Below are 20,414 nucleotides of genomic sequence, written 5' to 3' on the forward strand. Positions count from 1 at the left end.
AGTTCTCAGATCGTTAAACCGGCTTCCTGTCTGCCAAAGCTGTTAAATGAAAGCTGATGACTGGTTTCTATTTGCTGCAGTGCTGACTTTTATACTGATGTTTCTTCATATCATATCTGTAACTTTATTCTTGCTTTTTTTTTATCTGATCTATTTAGTTTATACTTATGTCTTATAACTCTTTGGGGTGGGAGGGGATGGGGGGGTTAAATGATGCACTTGAACCAGCAGTGGGTATCCCCTTAACCAGGGCTGCCAACATTGTGAAGAAATCTTTTAACATTGCCTATTTGATGTCATTTCCTGTGTTCTTGTGAATTTTGGGAGTTTTAATGCCACGTCCAGCAGGAGATGTGGTTGAAATCCAGGAGGCTCCTACTGGATCCAGGAGGGTTGGTAGCCTTGCCTTAAAAAGGGCTTACGTGTCTTGCTCAGGGATACTCTGACACAAAGCATGGAGCAGTAGAGGGTTGAACCGGGGACCTTTTGACTCTCAGAGGCTTCTTTACTTTCTGGGTCACTGCTGTCAAACTATTTTAAATGTATTCAAATGTCGATCCTTCTATAATGTGATTCTTTTACACTGTCTTAGTTTTTAAGCACTTTCGATGCCATTGATGCCTTTGTAACCAGTCTTATCTACCATGCATTTTCTTGACCTTGAGGTCATGATTAAAACAGAGAAACAAACAGAAACATAATTATTATTATGCATCTATTAATACTACTGCTAGTACTACTGTATATGTATCTATTACACATTCCATCACAATACATTTGTATCATGTGGGTGAAATTAATTGATGCATGCTGTAAGCATCAGCTGTGTGTCTGTAGTGCAGAATTACAATGTCCAGAATCCAGATGTTTACCATTGCTTTTGATGATTTGATTATTGCTCCCATGAAAAGGTTGCATCCAGCTGGTAGAAGTAAACATCACATTGATCTCACAATTAGGTAGCCTCCTAAACTTTTTTTTTTTTTTTTTTTTTTTACTGCTGTTAATGCCATACATACATGGTCAAAAACAGCATGCTTCCCAAGCATGCACACCTTACCCAATTAACCTGTGTCAGGCTAACAGCTCCATCATCACAGGCAACTGTCCTTTCTCATCTTAATTCACATTAAGACAAACAAATGGCAAACACAGTTTAACAATATAAATGAAAATCCATTATAGACAGGGCAACATATAATCTTGAATGCTGGAAATCCAAACAATGTGAGAGGAAAGAAGAAGAAGAAGAAGGAGAAGGAGGAGGAGGAGGAGGAGGAGGAGGAGGAGGAGGAGGAGGAGGAGGAGGAGGAGGAAAAAAAACATTATCAGTGTATTAATACTAGCAAAGGAAAAGGGGATTTGGGGAAAAAGCCCTGAAAATGTCATTACAGTTGCAGTCTTTTAAAGTCCTTTTAAAAGATCCAGCAGGTGGCGATATTACATTGCAGATAACACCCCAGAGGTCCAACACAGACAAAACACGACTGCACACATCACATGTCATGTGCCGTGATTCACTATTTCGCATTTGTACACATAAGTGAGATATCAATGCACACATTGACATTTATCTTTTCACAATATTAGCCTTACTTGTTATGATTATAGCCCTACATAGTTGCTTCTCATTGCACGATCTGTGGTCCAATCTACAGCATTCAAGGGAATTAAAGTAACACCACAGCACAGAGACATAATAAAGTTAGTAATGGACAGATAGGATAGGACAGTTGACATTACTTTGTGTTACATACATTGTAACGACTCCTGGGCAGTCCACCGTTGTCAGCGCAACCAACTAGCCAATCACGTGGCGGACATCCCTCCGGGCTATGGGACTAGTAAAGGAGAAACACACAGCTGTGTCGACCAGATCAAGAAGCTTTATCTATTCTTACAGGACGGTCTGGCCGGTGAGTGTTTCACGTTTACACACTTATGTTAACGCTTATCTTATAGTTATATCTCTTATAGCAATTCATGAAACAAAGAACGAGTCGCCACTCGCTTGTGATTCGACATATCTTTTTTTCCTTCATATGAACGGTATAACATGTATTATATATTTACATGTATAAACAAAATGCCTGAAGTGGCTCACTGGCTGGCTGGCCTGGGCTTTAGCAACATGCTAAGCTAACGTAAGCTCGCTCGGCCTCGCTTGCATTCCTTCAGCCTCCCCTCGCCCTGCTGCTGCTAATCTGTTCATAATAAACGAAACTGAAAGCTATGCTTTAGTTTAGGACGCTTGCTTGCGTATTTAGCAGAATAACTACATTATTATTACGGTGTTATTATGTCGATGTCGAATTACACACATGCAGAATTGCAGACACAATTTTAACGAATGGATGTCTCATCATGTCTGCGATAATGTAGAGATAATCTCGTAAATTAAACCTGTACGTTGGTCGTTTTCAACACCAACGACGCCACAATTTAGTTTTGACCTCAAATCCCTACATATTCGGTATTGTGTTAAATGTTGCCTTAACGTAACGTACACGCAACGCTTGAAAACGTTTATTGAGAAATGGTTGTCTGCAATGTCTGGGGGTTGGGTGATTTGACCAGGCCATAAGATTCAGAACAGGCCAGAATGTAATTATTCTGATCATAAACACGTGATGTTTCATGTAAGATGGGTATTTGTTTTACATTACTATAGTTCAGGAACGTTGTCATTGGGTCCAACCCAGACTTACTGCTGAAATGTCAATACCTGCAGCCATACACATGGAAAATCAACTGTGTTGTATAACTGCGTTACAAATGGACAAATTATCTGTTGAGGGTTGTAATTACATGGAGCATGTGATTACATGTTCCCAAAAGTAGAAGCACCCAAATTATGAACTGAGGTCCAGGCTTTAAGGTAGTTATATTAACGGTTGTTGACATCTTTAAAGAAATACAAGTGTGCCTGTTGTACTACTCATTGTTGTTTTTTTTATCTTGATGAAACTAATCAGTGTGTCTCTTCTTTAGTTCATAGGTAATTCACTCACTGCCAAAGATGGTCCGGCCACGTTTTGGACCCCCTCGCTTTAAGCCAAGGTAAGGTAGTGTTAATTGTGTTTACTAGACTTGGGATTTTATTTTAATGTTTAGTTGACTAAGACTAACAAGTTCAGATAACTAAAATGGTACTAAAACTAAATGCTGTTATTTATAAGACTAAATCTTTGCTGTCAAAATTAACACTTGTGTACTTGTGGGTTGTATTTAAAAGGAAAAGGACTTATTGGGTGATTTTATCCATATGCAATTTGTTTTGAAAACAGGATAGTAAAACGTCTCTTATACAATGTAAGAAGTAAGAACACAATTCTGTGTCCTGAATCGAAATCACTTGAAGTGCAATTTTGTCCACACTCCACACAGTATTAAAAGACTTAAAGCTACACTCTGTAACTTTTGGTATGTGAAGGAAAATATGTAATTAGGACCACTGCTGGGTGACAATTCTGACAAATGCTACTTACTACTACTTAACTACTGCACTGTTACTTTGGAGCCTAGGTCCGGGCACATATAGCTTTAACCAGAGGCGCTGGATTGATAAAAGATATGGGGGACATTGATGGTGGGCATGGCAAGGCCAAGGTGTTGTTTGCTGACATTTCTAAGTTGCAAATGTAATTCTCTGACCGTCTATTTAAGGGCAAATCAAGTTTACCAACAACTCCAAGAAACATTGCATTTGCTTATAAAATAGAGCCTGAGAGAGAAGGTACTTCAGTATATATTGCAGAGTGAAAGAGATGGAGATTTTGCAACAGCCACCGCTTGTAACCTGTAACCTTGATTTATTTGGTCTTGAACATCTAAAGCACTCCTTTTATCCGCCAAAACCACCCCATGTAATTATAATTTCATACAGAGGAATTTTCTTCCTGCTAGGCCTTGGGCCTGTCGCACCCATGGTGCCCATGGTGGACTGTCACTATGCCTCTTCCCTGAGCCAGGCGTAAACCTGACCGCAATCACTGAATACCAACATGGGCTCAATGGTAGATCATAGGCAAAAGGTGAAGGATATGCACATCCCCAGACGTTTTTACGGTGCCGGATCCAAAAGTAAACTATAATGAACAAAAAGAGGCAATGTCCGCACACGTTAAAATGCTCACCCGTCTTTTCTTTATTAATAACCAAACAACGTTTCGCCCAACAGGGCTTTCTCAAGTTCAAGTTCCGAACTTGAACTTGAGAAAGCCCTGTTGGGCGAAACGTTGTTTGGTTATTAATAAAGAAAAGACGGGTGAGCATTTTAACGTGTGCGGACATTGCCTCTTTTTGTTCAATGGTAGATCATCCATCTAGTACAGGGGTGGCAAACTTACGTTGTGGGGGGCAAATGCGGCCCCCACAACATGGTTTTCAGAAATGTTTCAAAGTGCTACCTTTTTATGACTCCCCTCCCCCTGACTACCTGTTAATGACCCCATCTGCTCTGTCTGTACTGCTGCTGCCTGACACCAGCCTGGAACAATACGATGCTTGGCGATCGTTAAGGAAGTGTAACTTGCGATCTGCAGTCTATTCAACAAACCAGAGGTGTAGGCTACTCTTTGAAGGCAGTGTTTTTGCTCACACATGAATAACACGTATGGGTAAAAGGAGGACCACAGCTTTTACAGATGAAAGTGAGTTTTTCCAAATAAGAAGAGACGTTTGTTTTGCATAGCCTCACTCACTAAAAAATACAATTTTGAAATTGAATTGTTCTACTTTCAGATGATCTATTAAAGCTCCTTAAGCAAAAATTGGGGCGATGTGTGTCCCTGAGCAAGACTCTTAACCCCTAATTGCTCATGCGCTCCTTGTGGGCAGCGAATCAGCTGGATTGGGCTGAAAATACTGAATATCCCCCTCTGGAGAAAGTAGGTAATAGGAGGTTGGAAAAGGCCAGTGACATCGGTTTTAGTGAACACGCATTAGCGTCTGCAACTGGTCACAGCCCTCATGAAGACACCTTTTGCCCGTAGGATGCAATATACGTAGTGTGATATGCAGATATTTTTTGTAGCCACGTGTAGCCATTAAAAAAAAAAAAGTCTTAGAAAGGGTATCTGATATGCATCTGATACACAGGAGAGGGGCTGTGGCAGCAAGAATGTGGACTTCAGTCTAGTCTGATGTGAAGATGTGTGGCAATTGTCTTTTATTGAGGTGAAAATGGCAGCTGGTGTAGGAATTCACACATTAAAACAATAGACCTGCCCAAACTTCATTCGGTGACCTTGCGTGTGCGTTATACGCGTGCATGTGTGCATGTGGGAGGGAATAATTAGATGCCATCCAAAAAAAAATCTAAAATGCACCACTACTTTCGCCCAATGCTACCCTAACTCAGAAATTACTTTGACACCCCTGTTCTAGTATTTCCCTCAAATCTCTCCACCAAAAATAGCCAATCTACAAGCTGTGATGCATTTTGAGCGTGAAGACAGGCTGCCCCCCAGAATAGTATTCAAGTGGTTAAAAATAGTCTACGTTTGGATTGGATTGACAGAGTTGAATCCCCTCAGCCACACTGCATCAGATTCACATAATCTACCGTAATAATTACACCCATGGAGTTTTGGAAGTTGTGGTCACCCTCACTCCCAGCATGCAGCTGCCTTAATCAAAACTATGCTGCATTGGCAGGATTCCTGGCTGGAGTGCCACTGGCCAGTGCCAGTATTTAGATGTTACCGTACACACATTGTCCTGACTCGCCACATTCTCTGCTCAGTTTACTGGTCTCCCCTTCGTCATTTTACATTACATAACCTGGCTGCACTGAAATGTCAACTTGTGTTGGTTCTACTGTTTGTTTAGGAAGATGATCTGTCAGACATGCTTCTGCAAACAAATAATCACCATTGTTGGTGATTATTGTAAGTGTAAGAAACGGAGATGGTACCTTTACCAAAATCAATGTGAATGGACGGAGAGAAAAAGCAAACACTGAAGAGCCTTCACAATTGTGTAAATGTGTCTTCACTTATATGTTGAATAAGTTCTCTAGATGGTAGATTCATGACATGAATTGCCTGAGTCCACACTGTTAAGACTGAATGTTCAAATCTACTATAAAATCGTATTCTGTTATGTTCTTGGCAATTCTGTGCCTCGCAGACCTGTGTACTGTATGTCTGTGTACCTGTGACAAGTACGCTTGGTTCAGCTTTTAGCACAAGGGCAAGATATTCAGAGGATGAGTTCAACCTTTGCACAGCTAAACTTAGTGGAGTAGATAGTGGCAATTCCACCACCCGTCTCACAGACTGATAGAAGCTGTGTAGTCTGGTGGGCATGCCACAATGAGTGTCACACTGCTATCCTTTTCTGACCAAGTTTCTGTCTGTCAATAGCGTCCCTATTCTGGGGAAAACACTCAGCTAAAATGGCTGATCTACAAGCTCACAATGCACCACAACATGACATGTCTTGAGTTTGTAGATCAGCTATTTTGGGGCAAAGAGAGAAGGTGTAGACTCAACACAAAATCTCTTCACCAAAATAGCTCTACACTGTAGAAGGGAAAGAGGGAGGGGCATAGTATTATTGACCCCCCCTGAGTGACTCACTCTGGTCAACAAATCATGTAGAGATTAAGTGAATAATATCTAGCAACTATAACAAAACAAAATAATTTGATGATCTAACATTGACCAGAGCTAGGTCTATAAAAAATAAGATGGTGGCTGACAGTAAATGTTGAAGACACCCTGCGTTTCGTTAGTCACAACAAGAATGGGAGGGTGGGTAACAAGCACTGAAATATTATCTCTTGGTGGTGATAAGAGACGGCTTATTGTAGAGAATACTGCTGCAGCAGTGATCATGATCAATGATCATGCCATGAACTGTGTGTGGTATAGGTCACATTGGATTCCAGGGATTAGGACTAGGGATGTCACGATACCAGAAATTTAGTAGTCGATGCCAATACCATTGAAATTCCACGATTCTCGATACTATTTCGATACCACGGTAAAAATAAACAATAAATCCTTTATTAGAAGTGAACAACAAACAACAATACTGTATGATTAAACAGAAGTTGCATGTAGCTTTAAATGATTAAAATAAAATACTGTGCATGTAGCCTTAAAAAATGTATCATTAATAAAATAAAAGTGTTGGCTGTGTGTGTTGCTGCTGCTGCTGCTGCTGGCTTTGCTCTGGCCTGTCCTCCCTGTCAAAGTCCTCCTCTGGCTGATACTGTGAAAAGAACATTGAGATTTCAGTTAGTAGGTGTAGCTTAGACTACAGCAACACACACACACACACACACACACACACACACACACACACACACACACACACACACACACACACAGAGTGCAAGCAGTAATTTAATGACGTGGTGAAACCCTTTTTAGTTATATTTATTTATTACAAATCATAGCCTATACAACCGCGTGCGCACACACACAGTCTATTACGACCGCATGCACGCACGCACACACACACACACACACACACACACACACACACACACACACACACACACACACACACACACACACACACACACACACACACAATCCTAGCGTAAAAAAAAAGGAAACTCAAAAGAACACTGGCTAAACGGCAATGCCAGCCTTCTCAAACAAAGAATAGCGTATGTATTATTCCAGGGTTGTTTAACGTTACGTTAGGCGGTTCAGTAAATGAGCTGCCTGGCAACTTTATATAACTATTATGGGGGACAGACGGGGGCTGCTCTCTGTGACGAGGCTGGAGCTGGACATAACGTTACTTTGCCAGGCAGCTCATTTACTGTGTGGGCTCACCAGTCACCATAGTAACGTTATTAGATATGGGCAACAATGATTACACGAGAATTCAAATGCACTCACCTTGAATTCTTTGTACAAGTCTGGATGTCGGTCTTTTTAGATGTTTCGCTAGTTGGATGTGTTCCTCCCTTTCGTCTGGAAACGGTTACGGCATACAGGTTTTTTGACGACCAACTATTAATCCCCGCTCATCCTCGAATGCAAAGTACTATACCCGACTTTTGGTTAGTTTTTCTTCTCAACTAATGGAGGGACAGCTCTCGCTGCTGGTAAAAGACGACGCGACGCAGATGCGTGTGGCGCCGCCATGTTGCATGTTGTTGTTTTTCTCCTTAAAGCGTGGTACTCCACGACTCCACGTCGTCACGTACACAGCATCAGAGGGTGAGGGTTGCCAGATAACCGCTCATTTACAGCCCAAAAACAACACAAAAGAAGCGGCCAGATCTGGCATCTCGGTACCAACGGTACCTCGGTACTACCGTACTTGTAGAAAAGTCAGTACCGTACAGTACCGTCACATCTTGGCATCGACTAGGTACCGAAGTATCGGTTCTGGTGACAAGCCTAATTAGGACAGAGGAGGAATGGGAGTTAAGTTTAAGGTAGTTCTTCCATCCAAACGGTGAACTCCAGATGATTTGTCTGGCTCAAGGAGGGAGGGAGAGACCGGTTGGGACTCTCAGGAGTGTGTGTCTGGCCACAGTGCCAGACACAGGGAGCCTGATGCTGATGATGTGTGTGTGTGTGTGTTCATGGTTCGTGCCAAGGGGAAATGGGCTGTGTCAATGGGGAGAATCAGGGCAGGGGTTGGGTGGGTGACAGGAGAAACAGATGATAGACCATTAGTAGCAGGATATATCAGCAGTAGTAGATGGGTGGCCTATCAGCTTTAAAGAGGTGTCTGCTGCATCCCCATATCAGAGTGAATGTAGTAATTGTAGTTCAGCCCACTGGTTGCAGATTATATAGCCCCATGTGTTTAGTGAGAGAAGCGTGCTTACACTTATTGTTTGTGGTGGTGATGTATGACTGAGCATCATCTACTTTCCTATCCATTAAAACAAATCAATCAAGTCCTCTTCTAGTATTCTTTGATACGTGCACTATGTGTCACTAACCATTGTAACAGGGAAACTGTTTTAATCATCTTTCCATGCACGTTACTTATAGTACATACTATGTGATCAAGGGGGTCCTCGTGTTTTGGTCCAGTGTCTACGTGGGCTACTGGGCTTGGGTCTTCAGTACTTTTTAAAATCTCTGCTCAAAACATTCTGAAGTCGTAGCGTGGTGGGTGATTATCCTGTTCTTGGATTATTAACTGATGTGATGTTCAGACACTGATAAGTCTGTTGAGATGCGTGTGGCTTTGGACACTCAGCACTGCTCCTTCTGTCTGCCAGCAGGCAGCTCAGCTGGCTTCACTTGTGCTGTTCATGTTGACCATGTCTTGTCTTGATAAAATTAAGTTAATTCAAGACTAGTCCTTCTGTCTGAGCTTGCTGTGTTTCGCTGGGCTTACCGTTAGGAGCCAACTCCTAATAAACTTGTTAGCCCAGTTTCCAAGCACAAACACTGTATTCATCATAATTTCTTGGCGTAGGCGAATGACTGAAGAAGATTCATAATTTGTATTGATACAGAATATATGTAATGAATGGTTGCCAGTGTGGAGGTGGGGAAAGGTTGTCTCTATTGAAGAGTGCCATCTCAAATGTATACAGTGCCATCATTTGAATTAACTTTAATTACATTACAACCTGCCAGTGTTATATTTGCACATACCTGGAAGTTGTCTTGTGTGCATTGACCCATCCTAACTACTGTGCAAGATTATTTCCCCCGTAGCGTGTGAGCTTGCAGTTTTGCATGCAAAATGTTTGGCTTTAATGTTGGCATCAAAATAAATCTGAAGAGGATTATAGATGACCTAGTGGGGTGTGTTGTTGGCAATTGTAAGGGAAACATGGGAAGCACTCTTGAGAGTTCAGTTCAACGCAATCCACTTTCAGGTGATATTTTATCAGCTTGAACTGGTGGAAAGTGAAATTGTGGAATTTAAACGTACGTGTGTAATGGTAATGACCATCCTGTATGTGTTTGCTCCTCTGCAGGCCCTTCGCTGATGGTCCCGGTAACAGCATGTCATCTGAAGTGCACTACGCGCCCCACTCCAAAGGCCGTCGGAACGACCAGGACTACGCAGCATCCGGGCCCCCGAGCTGGAGGGAGTCCAGAGGAGGCCGAGGAGGCCGAGGACGCCCTCCGTTTTCCAAGAGGTCCCCGCTGATGGGAGAACGAAGGGAGCCACCGTTCAACAATCACTGGAAGTCCCCGAACCAGAACTCCTTTCAATCACACCCTTCCCAAATGGACCCTCGCCACGGCAGGCCCTCCCCTTCCGGTCACAGCAGGCCCTCCCCCTCCAGTCACAACAGGCCCTCCCCCACCAGCCACGGCGGTCCTTCACCATCCAGGCCCGTCCGCTCCCCTCACGCCCCGCACCGCTCCTCCTCCCACAGTCCCGTACACGTGTCCCCTGCGGCGGGCCACAGGTCGCGACCGCCTTTTCACGGGCCCCCTTCCTCGTCTCACCGCTCCTCCCCGCGCCAGTACCACGGCCACTCGGCCGACAGGCCGCCTTCCCCCAACCACGGCTCTTTCAGGGCCCCAAAAAGGCCTCCGCCTTTCCCCCAGAAGGAGCAGCAGCGGGGCCGCGACCCGCGGGGCCACCAGAGCCCCAGGGAGCGGCCGTACGAGCACTCGCCTCACGGCAACAACGGCAAGCCCTGGAGCGCGGCTGGAGGAGCGTTCTCTCACCAGCACAATGGAGAGCACGGCGGGCCCTCTGGCTCACAGAGGAAGCCCCGGGAGCCCCATGGGAGAGGCTCATATCCAGAGAGGTACAAGAACGAAGCCGCAACGCCGGCTGGGTAAAAGGCTTATTTAAGGCAAAGATCTACTGAAGGCGGCCCAGTCCTGCCTGTGAAAAAGGGTCATAATCTTTACCTCTTAATCCTGCACCAAGTTGTAGTTATTGAGAGGGTGTTAAAACGGGGCCTCTGATGCTAAAATGTGTATTTTCACCTGCTGCCAATGAGAAGAGTGTTACCACTATAATTTGAAAGTTTCTATCATGGCTTTATGGTGAAGGGGGTGAGCAAGCATAAAAAGATGATAAAAGCTTTAAAAGTTCCCTTTCCCCCCCATCTCTCACACTCGTGGATCTGCCATTGTAATGCTTTTTCTGTTGTTGTTGATGGGTATGCAGGTGGCCTGCCGTGCAGGATGCCAGGAAGCAGCATGGCGGGCGAGGTGGGCGTGGCGGGGGTGTGGCGCGGGACGGCGGCAGACCCCACAGTGCCGGCAGGGCGCCCGAAAGCCACTCTAACCCCCCGCCGTATAGACCCCCTCCGTGGAAAGGAGGCCCCCCGTCGTCATCCCCCTCCTCATCCTACCACCACGGCGGCCCCCCGGAGCGGCACGGAGGAGAGGTGTCACGCAAGAGGAGCATGCCCTTCCCCCCGCCCCCTCTGCTGGAGCAGGGGCCCCCCAAACACCCCAGGAGAGAGGGGGCGCCCTCTCTCTTCAGCATCCCCCGGCCGTTCGGAGGCAGGCCCCTGTCTCTCCGGGATAAGAGCCGCATAATGAAAGGCAGGCAGCTAAGAGCGGAGTCCGTTCTGCGGCTCAGGCCGCCGCCCCCGCCCTTCAGACCCAGGCCTCATCTAGGGGGTTCTGCGCCGAAAGGAACCCCCAGTTCCCTCCTCGCTCTCCGCAAGAAACGCTTCCAGACAGACGCCGCCCCCGCGGCGAAGACGGAGCCCCAGAAGAGGCCGCGGAAGTCTTCATCGCCCAACCCAGACACAAACGAGTCTTCCAGAGATTCCGATACGGCCACAGAACAGGTGGAGTCTCGGCGATCCTTGAGTGCACGCAGGTACGGTATTATTCCCTCTCACACTGTGATGCTGATTAGGAAAAATCAAGATGCAAAGATTTCTCTAATGTGAAGGGGTGTGCCGACTGTGGAAACAAAAACGGAGAGATCGTGATGAGCTGTAGAGGTGTGGTTCAGTTGACGCCACAGAGGTTCCAAAATGCCCTCCTATGAAGTTTACTTCAAAAGGTTCACATTGTCACCATGTCAGCGGTGCTTAAACAAGTTAACCGTACACAGTAATTTTACAATGTCTAAAAACGGCTATGCACACCCACTGCTTTGCGGGAGAAGGTTTTTGTTGCACAAGGAGCCTCCGTTTATTGGAGAATGGACATTCAGACACGATTTGCTGTTCAAGATGATGGAACAAAATGTCAAAAAACTAGAATGAAGCTCCTCTCTTCTCATAGCCTAATCTACTGTAGTATCATCACGTAACATGATGCGAATGACGGGCGTGAAGACGACTGCACCCTCCCCAAAATCAACTCAAACACACGGCGAATGGATTGAGGAGCATTGGAAATGGATTCGTCAGTATTGGATATGAAGAATATGCAAAAAGGACTGTCACTTGTGGAAGTAGTATACAAACCATGGAGTCAGCAGCAGGCACTGAAGGAGTCTTTGATGTCAAAATGTGTGCCCCACATGCACTTGTTGCATTCAGAGGCCAACCATCCTTGACCAGCAGTACCCTGCTTGGATCGACTGTAAACATGAGCATTGGATCCCAGAGATGTCCTTCTGCTGAAGATCCACCCTCCAATCAACACCGCAGTAAACACTAAAGTATGTGACACATTGTCGAAGTTGATTTCTTCGTCTTTTTTTTTTTTCTCCAATTGGCATAACCTGCCCCCATGTAATTTCTACAGGTGGACTTGTGCATCAGCATCCATTGAAAGTAGAAATATACACAAATGAATTTCACATCTTTTTTGAGCGGTGCTCCTGGAAGGAGCTAAGCTCCAACATCTGGCTCTGAAGCGTGGCCTACATCTGGCCTACATCTTGGCACAAAGTGCTCAAAGTTTGTTGTACGCCCAGGGTCACATTGGCTAAGCTACGCGGGACGTCTAATGAAATTTACTCATAAACAGCACCGCTCACTTAACAATAGGTGTTATTTTTTAAAAGGAATGCCAATTAGCTTTTTTTAATGCCAAAAGAGAAGAGTAGAAGAATCCACTGGAACGCAAGCATGAAGAGTGAAATGAAATTAAAGGGAGGAAACCACAACCAACAGCTACATAGATGGAGAAGCACGGAGATCACCATTGAACAGGAGGTTGAAGAGGAACATCTCAAGACAGCAAGTGGCTACAACGCAAGACTGCCATGTGATGATGACCCGCGCTCTTATCTACGCAATACCCACTTTCTACTCATAAGTAACCATCTCAGAGCTGGTGGTGTGTTGAGTCTGTGACACACACACATCTGCTGTCAACTTCAGAAGAGGAAATGGTATCCCTTCACCCCACCCTCGTTGAATATATACCAAGAAGAAAGGAAAAGATGCATCATAGTGCTTGAGTGGTGTACAATGCAAAACTAAGCGGGCGATCCTTGTTATGAAATCCCACTTTATCTCGGAAAACGGCGAAACACCCCCCCAATCAGTTTAATTGGGAAATGGGCATGGCAGTAAAAAAGGAGCTATACATTCACGGTGTGTGAACTGCCAGGTCATAAACTCGGCTCAAAATTGGGCATGTGTGCGTGAAAACAAGTTTTGACTCGCCTAGTAATTATTACACGGTGAAGTTGGACGTTGAAGCTGGCAACGCACCATGCCTTGAACGTCAAAATGCGTGCGCCACGAGTGCCTGCTTAATTTACAAGGCGCTATCTTGGACCTGATCAGAAGTGGCTCTTGTGAAACAAATGAGCGACGACAGTGACTACTGACTAAGTCTGCCACAGCCCACAGGCTTAATGGCATTTCTGATGGGAGAAGCTGACGCCGCCTCATGCATGCCCAACATTCCTCCAGTGATGCAGGAAGTAAGCGCCGCCCTACAAAGAAATATTGACAAACTGGCATCGGGTCAAATCAGAAGTCCTTAAAGCCGCACCCATATTTACCAGTCCATTACCCCTGCCTGTGTCGGTGACCATAAATGAGAGGCCAGTTTGCAATGCAGATTTCAGAAGGGGACTTGCCCAAGCTGCCACTTTCAAGCCGCAAATATTTCGGAGGCTTAGATGTCCTCCAAATCCTCTCTCTTCTTAAAGCTCACAATGGAGTGGTCACAATCTGGATATGACCAACCAATATATGGCATCCGAAAGATGAATATTGCAAGAAAAAGGAATCCGTTCTGCAAGACTGCATTGTCAAGGTTTTCTACAGAAGTTCACCAGTGATCGAAGATTCGCCGCTATGTCCAACCCAGAACAAACGACTTAATGGCACTCCGCAAGATCCCTCTGCGACGCACCAACCTCTAAATAAAGTAGAGCACAGGTCGATTCCGTTTACAAAGCGTGGACTTAACATTGCTTCTTTTTTTGTAAGTACCCACGTGTGATGCTCAGCCTATTCAGAATTACCTTTGTACACTCCCTGTTTTAAATCACTTGAATATTCAGTAGGACATTGAATTACAAGAGTCCAGGAAAGGTTTACAATATGTCCATATGTGTTTCTGTTCCTGTTCAGTTTTACTAACACTTCACTACAGCCTCTCATGAGGTATTAACAGGTTATTAAGTTCTTAAATTGTGGTCCCTAATGGTGGCATAATGGATGTATTTTTAGTGGGGCATAAAAACGGCTACACTACAACAGCTACAGAAAGAGCAGATGATAAACAATGTGGACTGAAGTGCACCCATAATGCATGAAGAGCACATGTATGTTAACCGGTGCCTGCGTGCTTCCTCAGCCCGTCTCCCTTAGACAAACAACTGAGCTCTGACCTGGTGGTGGTGTCTCACTGGCAAGCAGCTCCCAGCACCAGCTCCTCCCAGGGCCGCTCCTCGCCCCCCAAGGAGAGAAATAAGTTCAAGACCGGTACGTGGAGGCCCGCCACAAATGTATTAAATGATCGTCTGATCGCAATTATTGGACATAATTGCAATTATTTGTCATAATCTTCATCAATCGTTTCCATGTTGAAAATTGGTAATTATATTTTCAAACATTTAAAAAAACGCGAGCTTGTAGATCTGCTATTTACACAATCAATTTTCTTTTTAAGTATAAAATAGTCAAATATGTCAGTCATTTCTTTGTATATTTAGGTAATGTTGGTTGACTCCCCCAATATAATGTAATCATAAGGTACTGTATAAAGAAGTTATTAAGTATCTTTTACATTAAACGGATGTCATATTTTAAATATGTAAAGCAATGTGTGCAACAAGAACACCTCAGACCTTAAAAATCTGTGCTTTATGTCTTCATTTTCAGAACGAAATCCAAACCCAGACGCTTCCTACAGTGGCCATAGAGGGCGCTATGTCGACATGAAGTCCTCACGGTACAGCATCTAATCATTTTGTGCTGCCTGAATTTTAAATGTATAGTCAGTGCATGTCAATGGTTCTTGCACTTAACTCACTAATTTGTCTCACTAGTGAACGGTACCCTTTCCCCCTTTTTGAGCGCTCCTACATAGGGCTTTGTGTGTAGGTCCCTATATGTCCGTATTTTTTTAAGAAACGGTTGAGCACAGACTTAATGAATGTTGCCTGATGTTCTCTTCCTGTCTTGCAGGCCAATGAATGCATTACATGAGATCCACAGACCTGGGAGGCCCTTCAGGAGGCCGGCACCAGGACCTGGACACAATCCGGTAAGAGACCCGTCACAATCGGCCTTAACAGAAAATGGACTTTCATCATATTATGATGTTAAGTGTTTAATGTTTTTCAGCCCAATAACCTATTAGCAGAGAGAGAGAGAGAGATGAAGCAGGGGCCCTCTACAGCTACACATATTGTATAAAACTGTTTTGCAGATTCAACTTTTTTTATAGATTTCAGGCTTGTCCACTTACGTATTTTCTATTAATATTGTATTCATATTAATGGATTCATGTTAATGTGTATTTTCAGAAGGTTAAACCATTTTAAACCCTCAGTATTTTGTCAACTTGACCGTTGGCTCTGTACTTTGTCTGCTCTTTTTCCCTCAACACCAACTCTCAGAAAACAGCCTATCTGCCAGCTCAACCACCACGCCTCGTGCTGATATTTTCGGCCAATGTTCCCCATCATACAAAAGATTTGGCAGACCCCCTGTAGTTGCTCTAAAGACCCCTGGGCCCCCTGTTGAAGACCCTTGATTTAGGACATATATTTGCTACTGTTCTTGCTTGGCCTGTGATCAATTTCATCCCTGTCACGTTTCACATACATACACACACACATACTCGTCCGTTAGTGATCACAAGTACATACCTAGTATGAACTTCTAATCATGGAAAAGGCACATTACAGCATAGCAACCTATGATCCAGAGTACAAGGATCAAGAGTCTTATCTGCGTATGTAAATAACATCACTCTCTTCTGTCTGACAGCGAATGAGGTTCATCCCCCCTGGTGGTCCAAGGAGGCCCGCCCCGGTGCCACTGGGAAACTTTAGGAAACCACTCATGGTATGTTCTGTATGGACTGTATGGACTTCTGAACCACCTTGAAGCTCAGAGCTGAGAGAAAGTTCATAGTGGAGAAGAAAGGGTAGTCTTAGCTCCCAGTAGACAAAGTTGACGTTTCAAGGCTTCTTTTTTTTAAACAATAAATGTATTGATTTTTTTTTCCTTCTTTTCAAACTACAATTATATTATAGAAAACAAAATGGGCAATTGAATAAAACATTACAAGACAATCACACAAAATAACAACAAAAGGACCACACACAATGGCAATAACGGCAGCATCAGCACTGCTCCTCTCCAACATATCTTGTTTGTCCTAAAGAATATATAGAATATATGTTTTTCCAGTGGAAGACATAAAAGACAGTTCCTTCCTTGAACCACTGTGCAGTGCTTGGTTTGTCTGTTCTCTTTTAGCTTGCAAAAGACATATCTGTAAACATTTGTTCATTGTGCTTTATATTGTGTCGATATGGATAGAGGCCAAGCGAAAAGAACATTAATAAGATCAATACATTTTCCACTTAGAGATAAGACGCAGTGTGCAGAATTCTCTTCCTTCTCCAGTGTACATATCGTAGTTCCGCATGCACCAGTAAATCTTTGTTGGGATGTGCATGCTTCCCCTTGGACTATAGAAAAGTAATTGAATTGCTAATTTAGTTTTACCAATCTATCTCTTCTGCAGGAGAGTTTTGTGCCACGTCCCTTCCCCCAACAGACGAAGCCAGTGTTCAGGAAAAGCCAGAGCATCATGTCCAAATACCGCAACATACAACAAGCGCGACAACGTGCGCCGTACAACCGAGGACCCAACCAACGCTGGTGAAGGCTCTGCTAAGGTAGTTGTAAATGTCTGAACCCAGTATGCATGATTGGTTGACTTAGGACATACAAACGACATACACAAACAACATAGACATAATAAAAACCGCTACGTAAAGGTTCCTTCCTCAGAGGTCATGGCCCCTGTCTTAAATGTGTGTTGAACTTGTTCATGGCTGTGGCAATAAATTAGTATCCACATGTGTTTTGTCCAGACTGATCTTTGGGTATGCCAAGAGGTAGGGGACGACTTATGGTGCGAAGGCATCTTATACACCTGGCACAGCTTAAACAAACATGTCTGCTTAATACTGATAGGTAGACAAAATATCTTGATGTGCAGCAGGTGCACTTCCTCTGGTTTCCTCCTTGGCTGTGAGTGCTATCAACTGCAAACTACTTCAGTATAAAAAAACACAAAGTGGGAACAGCGTCACTCCATGCTCATAAGAGCATAGATTGGTTGGATGAAGGCTACGGAATGTGTTGTCCTGATACACCAGTAAGACTCCCTAATCGGGAGATAAGCGACCGTAGGTGGCTTATCTCCACAAATAGGGCAAAAATTTGTTTTTCCAAAATCTTCCTGATCCATGTTGATGACATGAGTGTAGACATGCTGTGTAGTGATATTCGTGATTTTAGGGCAAAAACTGTAGGAGCAGTGTCCAAAAATGTGTTTTAAAAATCGTCCTGAAGGTGGCGCTAGAATAGGGCCATGTGAGAAATGAGGGGTGGGGTCTCCGCGTTGCCTTGGCGGACGAATAGGTACCGGCCCCGGCTCTCCCGGACGCTCCTAGCCCGAGTTACGGCATTTTAAGTGCGCTGCAGTGGCAGGGGGTCCTCCACTGGGGGCGCCACCACTTTTGCATCCGTTCTGGAGCACCAGGAGTCGGTGGTCCCCGGGAATTCCCCGCGAGCAGCCCCGTTGGGGTGGTCATTTGGTCATTTTTGCACATTTGGCCCAGGGACCCCCAGGTCCCCCAGGGACCTGGGGGTCCCTGGAGGTTGTAGTTTGGCAGGCAAGGAGTGTGTGTGTAAAATCTGGCATGGATCGGGTCAACAGGTGCGGAGATATAAGCAGGGAAAAAGTGTGACGTGTGAGCACATTTGGTCATTTTTTACATCTGGGGGTCCCCCAGGGACCTGGGGGTCCCTGGGGCTCCGGGGGTCCTTGGAGGTTGTAGTTTGGCAGTCAAGGAGTGTGTGTGCAAAATTTGGCATGGATGGGGGCAACGGTTGTGGAGATATGAGCAGGGCAAAAGTGTGACGGACTCACTCACTCACTCACTCACAGATAGCCGGTGGAGGTTTTGGTAGTAAATGCGACCTATGGTCGCAATTATGTTGTTTTATTATTATTATTATTTTATCTACCATTCATTGACACTTCTGTGTTAATATTATAACACTTTGAGACATGGATTACTCTTTGAAATGGCTGATGTGCAGTTCAGAGGATATATTACCTGTGTTGGCATATACTGTATGGTCTGTAATAGCAGTGCCATCCAGACGGTCTGGCAAACTGTCACCTATAGACCTCCACCCACCCCATGCGTCCACCTGTTCCATTTCTAACTCGCTACTCTACGTGGTAAAAATCCTCAGTTGTAATTTAACTCGGAAGAGAGTACAAATGGAGACCCAAATGGACCCTTTACGTTCCATTTAAGTTAGGATTAGCTATGCTGCGTTTATACTGGCAACTACAAAGGTGCAGGCTACCATTTCATTGTCAACGGAAACCAGCGTCATGAAGATACAAAGATGCATCTAACGTGTGTAGCTGCTACAAAAGCTACAAAGCTACAAATACTTTTTGAGCAGGATTCAACTTCAGATATCAAGCTACAAAGCGACAGATATGCTCTGTATCTTTTGTATCTGCCAATGTGAACAAAGCATTAGAGTTCACTTGAGTGAGTTGGCCTTAAATGAACACTTGCATGGATTATATATTTGATGTGGTCAAACAAGCAATATGTTCAGAATCATCTTCCATAATATCATAAAAAGTCTCAGATCTCAGTCAGTATGGAACAGCAGGAACATCATTCATTTCACATAATTATTGTGTTAATTATTTAGGAACCAGTGCTAGGGGAGCTCCTTTCATAATGTTTCACAAATACTGCATTAGATATTATTTTTGCTTTAATCCATGCACTTGAGTATTTTACTGAGTATGATTGTTTACTTTGCATCCATTAGACAGGCCTCTCTTTCTTGGCACAGAGTTGTGAAATATTTGTTCTTAATTTGTTTTAATTTTCCTCATGCAGGTCCCTGGGTCTGGACGATCCCAAGGCCTTCACTGCCTGTATGGACTGCACACAACCTCTCCATTCGCTGTTTAAATCTGTACCTGCACTCCGGCGGGCACTGGAACTGTCACTGCTCTGCTTTGATTTAGACAGGCGTTTTTTTTTAATAACTGGAAGTACTTCTCTACTTTTATTTAGAATGTTTTTTGTACGCAGAGTAAGCCCCGCTGTATTCCCTTGTGCTTTCCTCCAGATCTAGCTTTGGATTCCCAGTGGCTTAGCTTTGGGGAATAATGGCTTGTGGAAATGGTAGCGCTGGTTTTGTTTAACTGCTTTTTATTTTAACTTTTGTTCCACCAGCAGAGACCGTAACATGTTTAGGGGTCGAGTTAAAAGTTTACTCTAAAATGTAAATGTTTTTTTGAGCGGTGGTCACACCGTCTCCATAGCGTGGCCGTGTGTGTCTGTGTGTGTGTCTGTCTGTCTGTCTGTATGTAGCCTCTGGTGTAGCCTGAGTACCCTGGGTGACCAGAGAGGTGCTGTTGAGTCTAGCCTGCCCTGAGCATCAACTGCAATACACACACACACACACACACCCCCACCCCACACACACAGGCACCCCTCCCCCGCCCCCCCCCCCCCCCACACACACAGGCACCCCTCCCTCCCCCCCCACCCCCACAGGCACCCCTCCCCCCCCCCCCCCCCCACGACCACCGCTCAGTTCACACGGGTGTGATTTATTTCCCACAAGCGTAGATGACTTAACGTGCTTTTGATCCAAGGGTGTTAAAACGTTTTTCATTCTCTGCTGCTGCAAATAAGGAGCGTTGCCTATGTATATCACATGTATTAATCACATGTTCATTGTAAATGTACGGGATTTCAAATAAATGTCTGAACTTTACCACTGTTGTAATGTTTGTTTTTCACCAGGGTTCATCGCCATACTGGCTATCAAATTT

At 44.5% G+C, this 20,414-nt stretch overlaps 1 protein-coding gene across 2 annotated transcripts; it reads left to right on the forward strand.

The window, feature by feature from the left end:
- Positions 1–1,875: 1,875 nt before the first annotated feature.
- On the forward strand, positions 1,876–20,325 carry LOC308305096 (uncharacterized protein). Of its 2 annotated transcripts, none has more exons than XM_080749758.1 (10): positions 1,876–1,916; positions 2,992–3,060; positions 9,920–10,738; positions 11,077–11,742; positions 14,640–14,767; positions 15,167–15,236; positions 15,473–15,551; positions 16,280–16,357; positions 17,046–17,199; positions 19,468–20,325. In XM_080749758.1, exons 2-9 carry the CDS (start codon positions 3,020–3,022, stop codon positions 17,184–17,186), a joined length of 2,022 nt encoding a protein of 673 aa, XP_080605884.1. In that variant the 5' UTR covers positions 1,876–1,916; positions 2,992–3,019; the 3' UTR covers positions 17,187–17,199; positions 19,468–20,325. The 2 variants fall into 2 exon arrangements, with proteins under 2 accessions (XP_080605884.1, XP_080605885.1); XM_080749759.1 differs by having other exon boundaries at positions 9,920–10,708.
- The last annotated feature ends 89 nt before the right edge of the window (positions 20,326–20,414 follow it).

The sequence above is a fragment of the Nannobrachium achirus genome (genome assembly GCF_963921795.1).
Source record: "Nannobrachium achirus genome assembly, chromosome: 19".
Lineage (NCBI taxonomy): Eukaryota > Metazoa > Chordata > Actinopteri > Myctophiformes > Myctophidae > Nannobrachium > Nannobrachium achirus.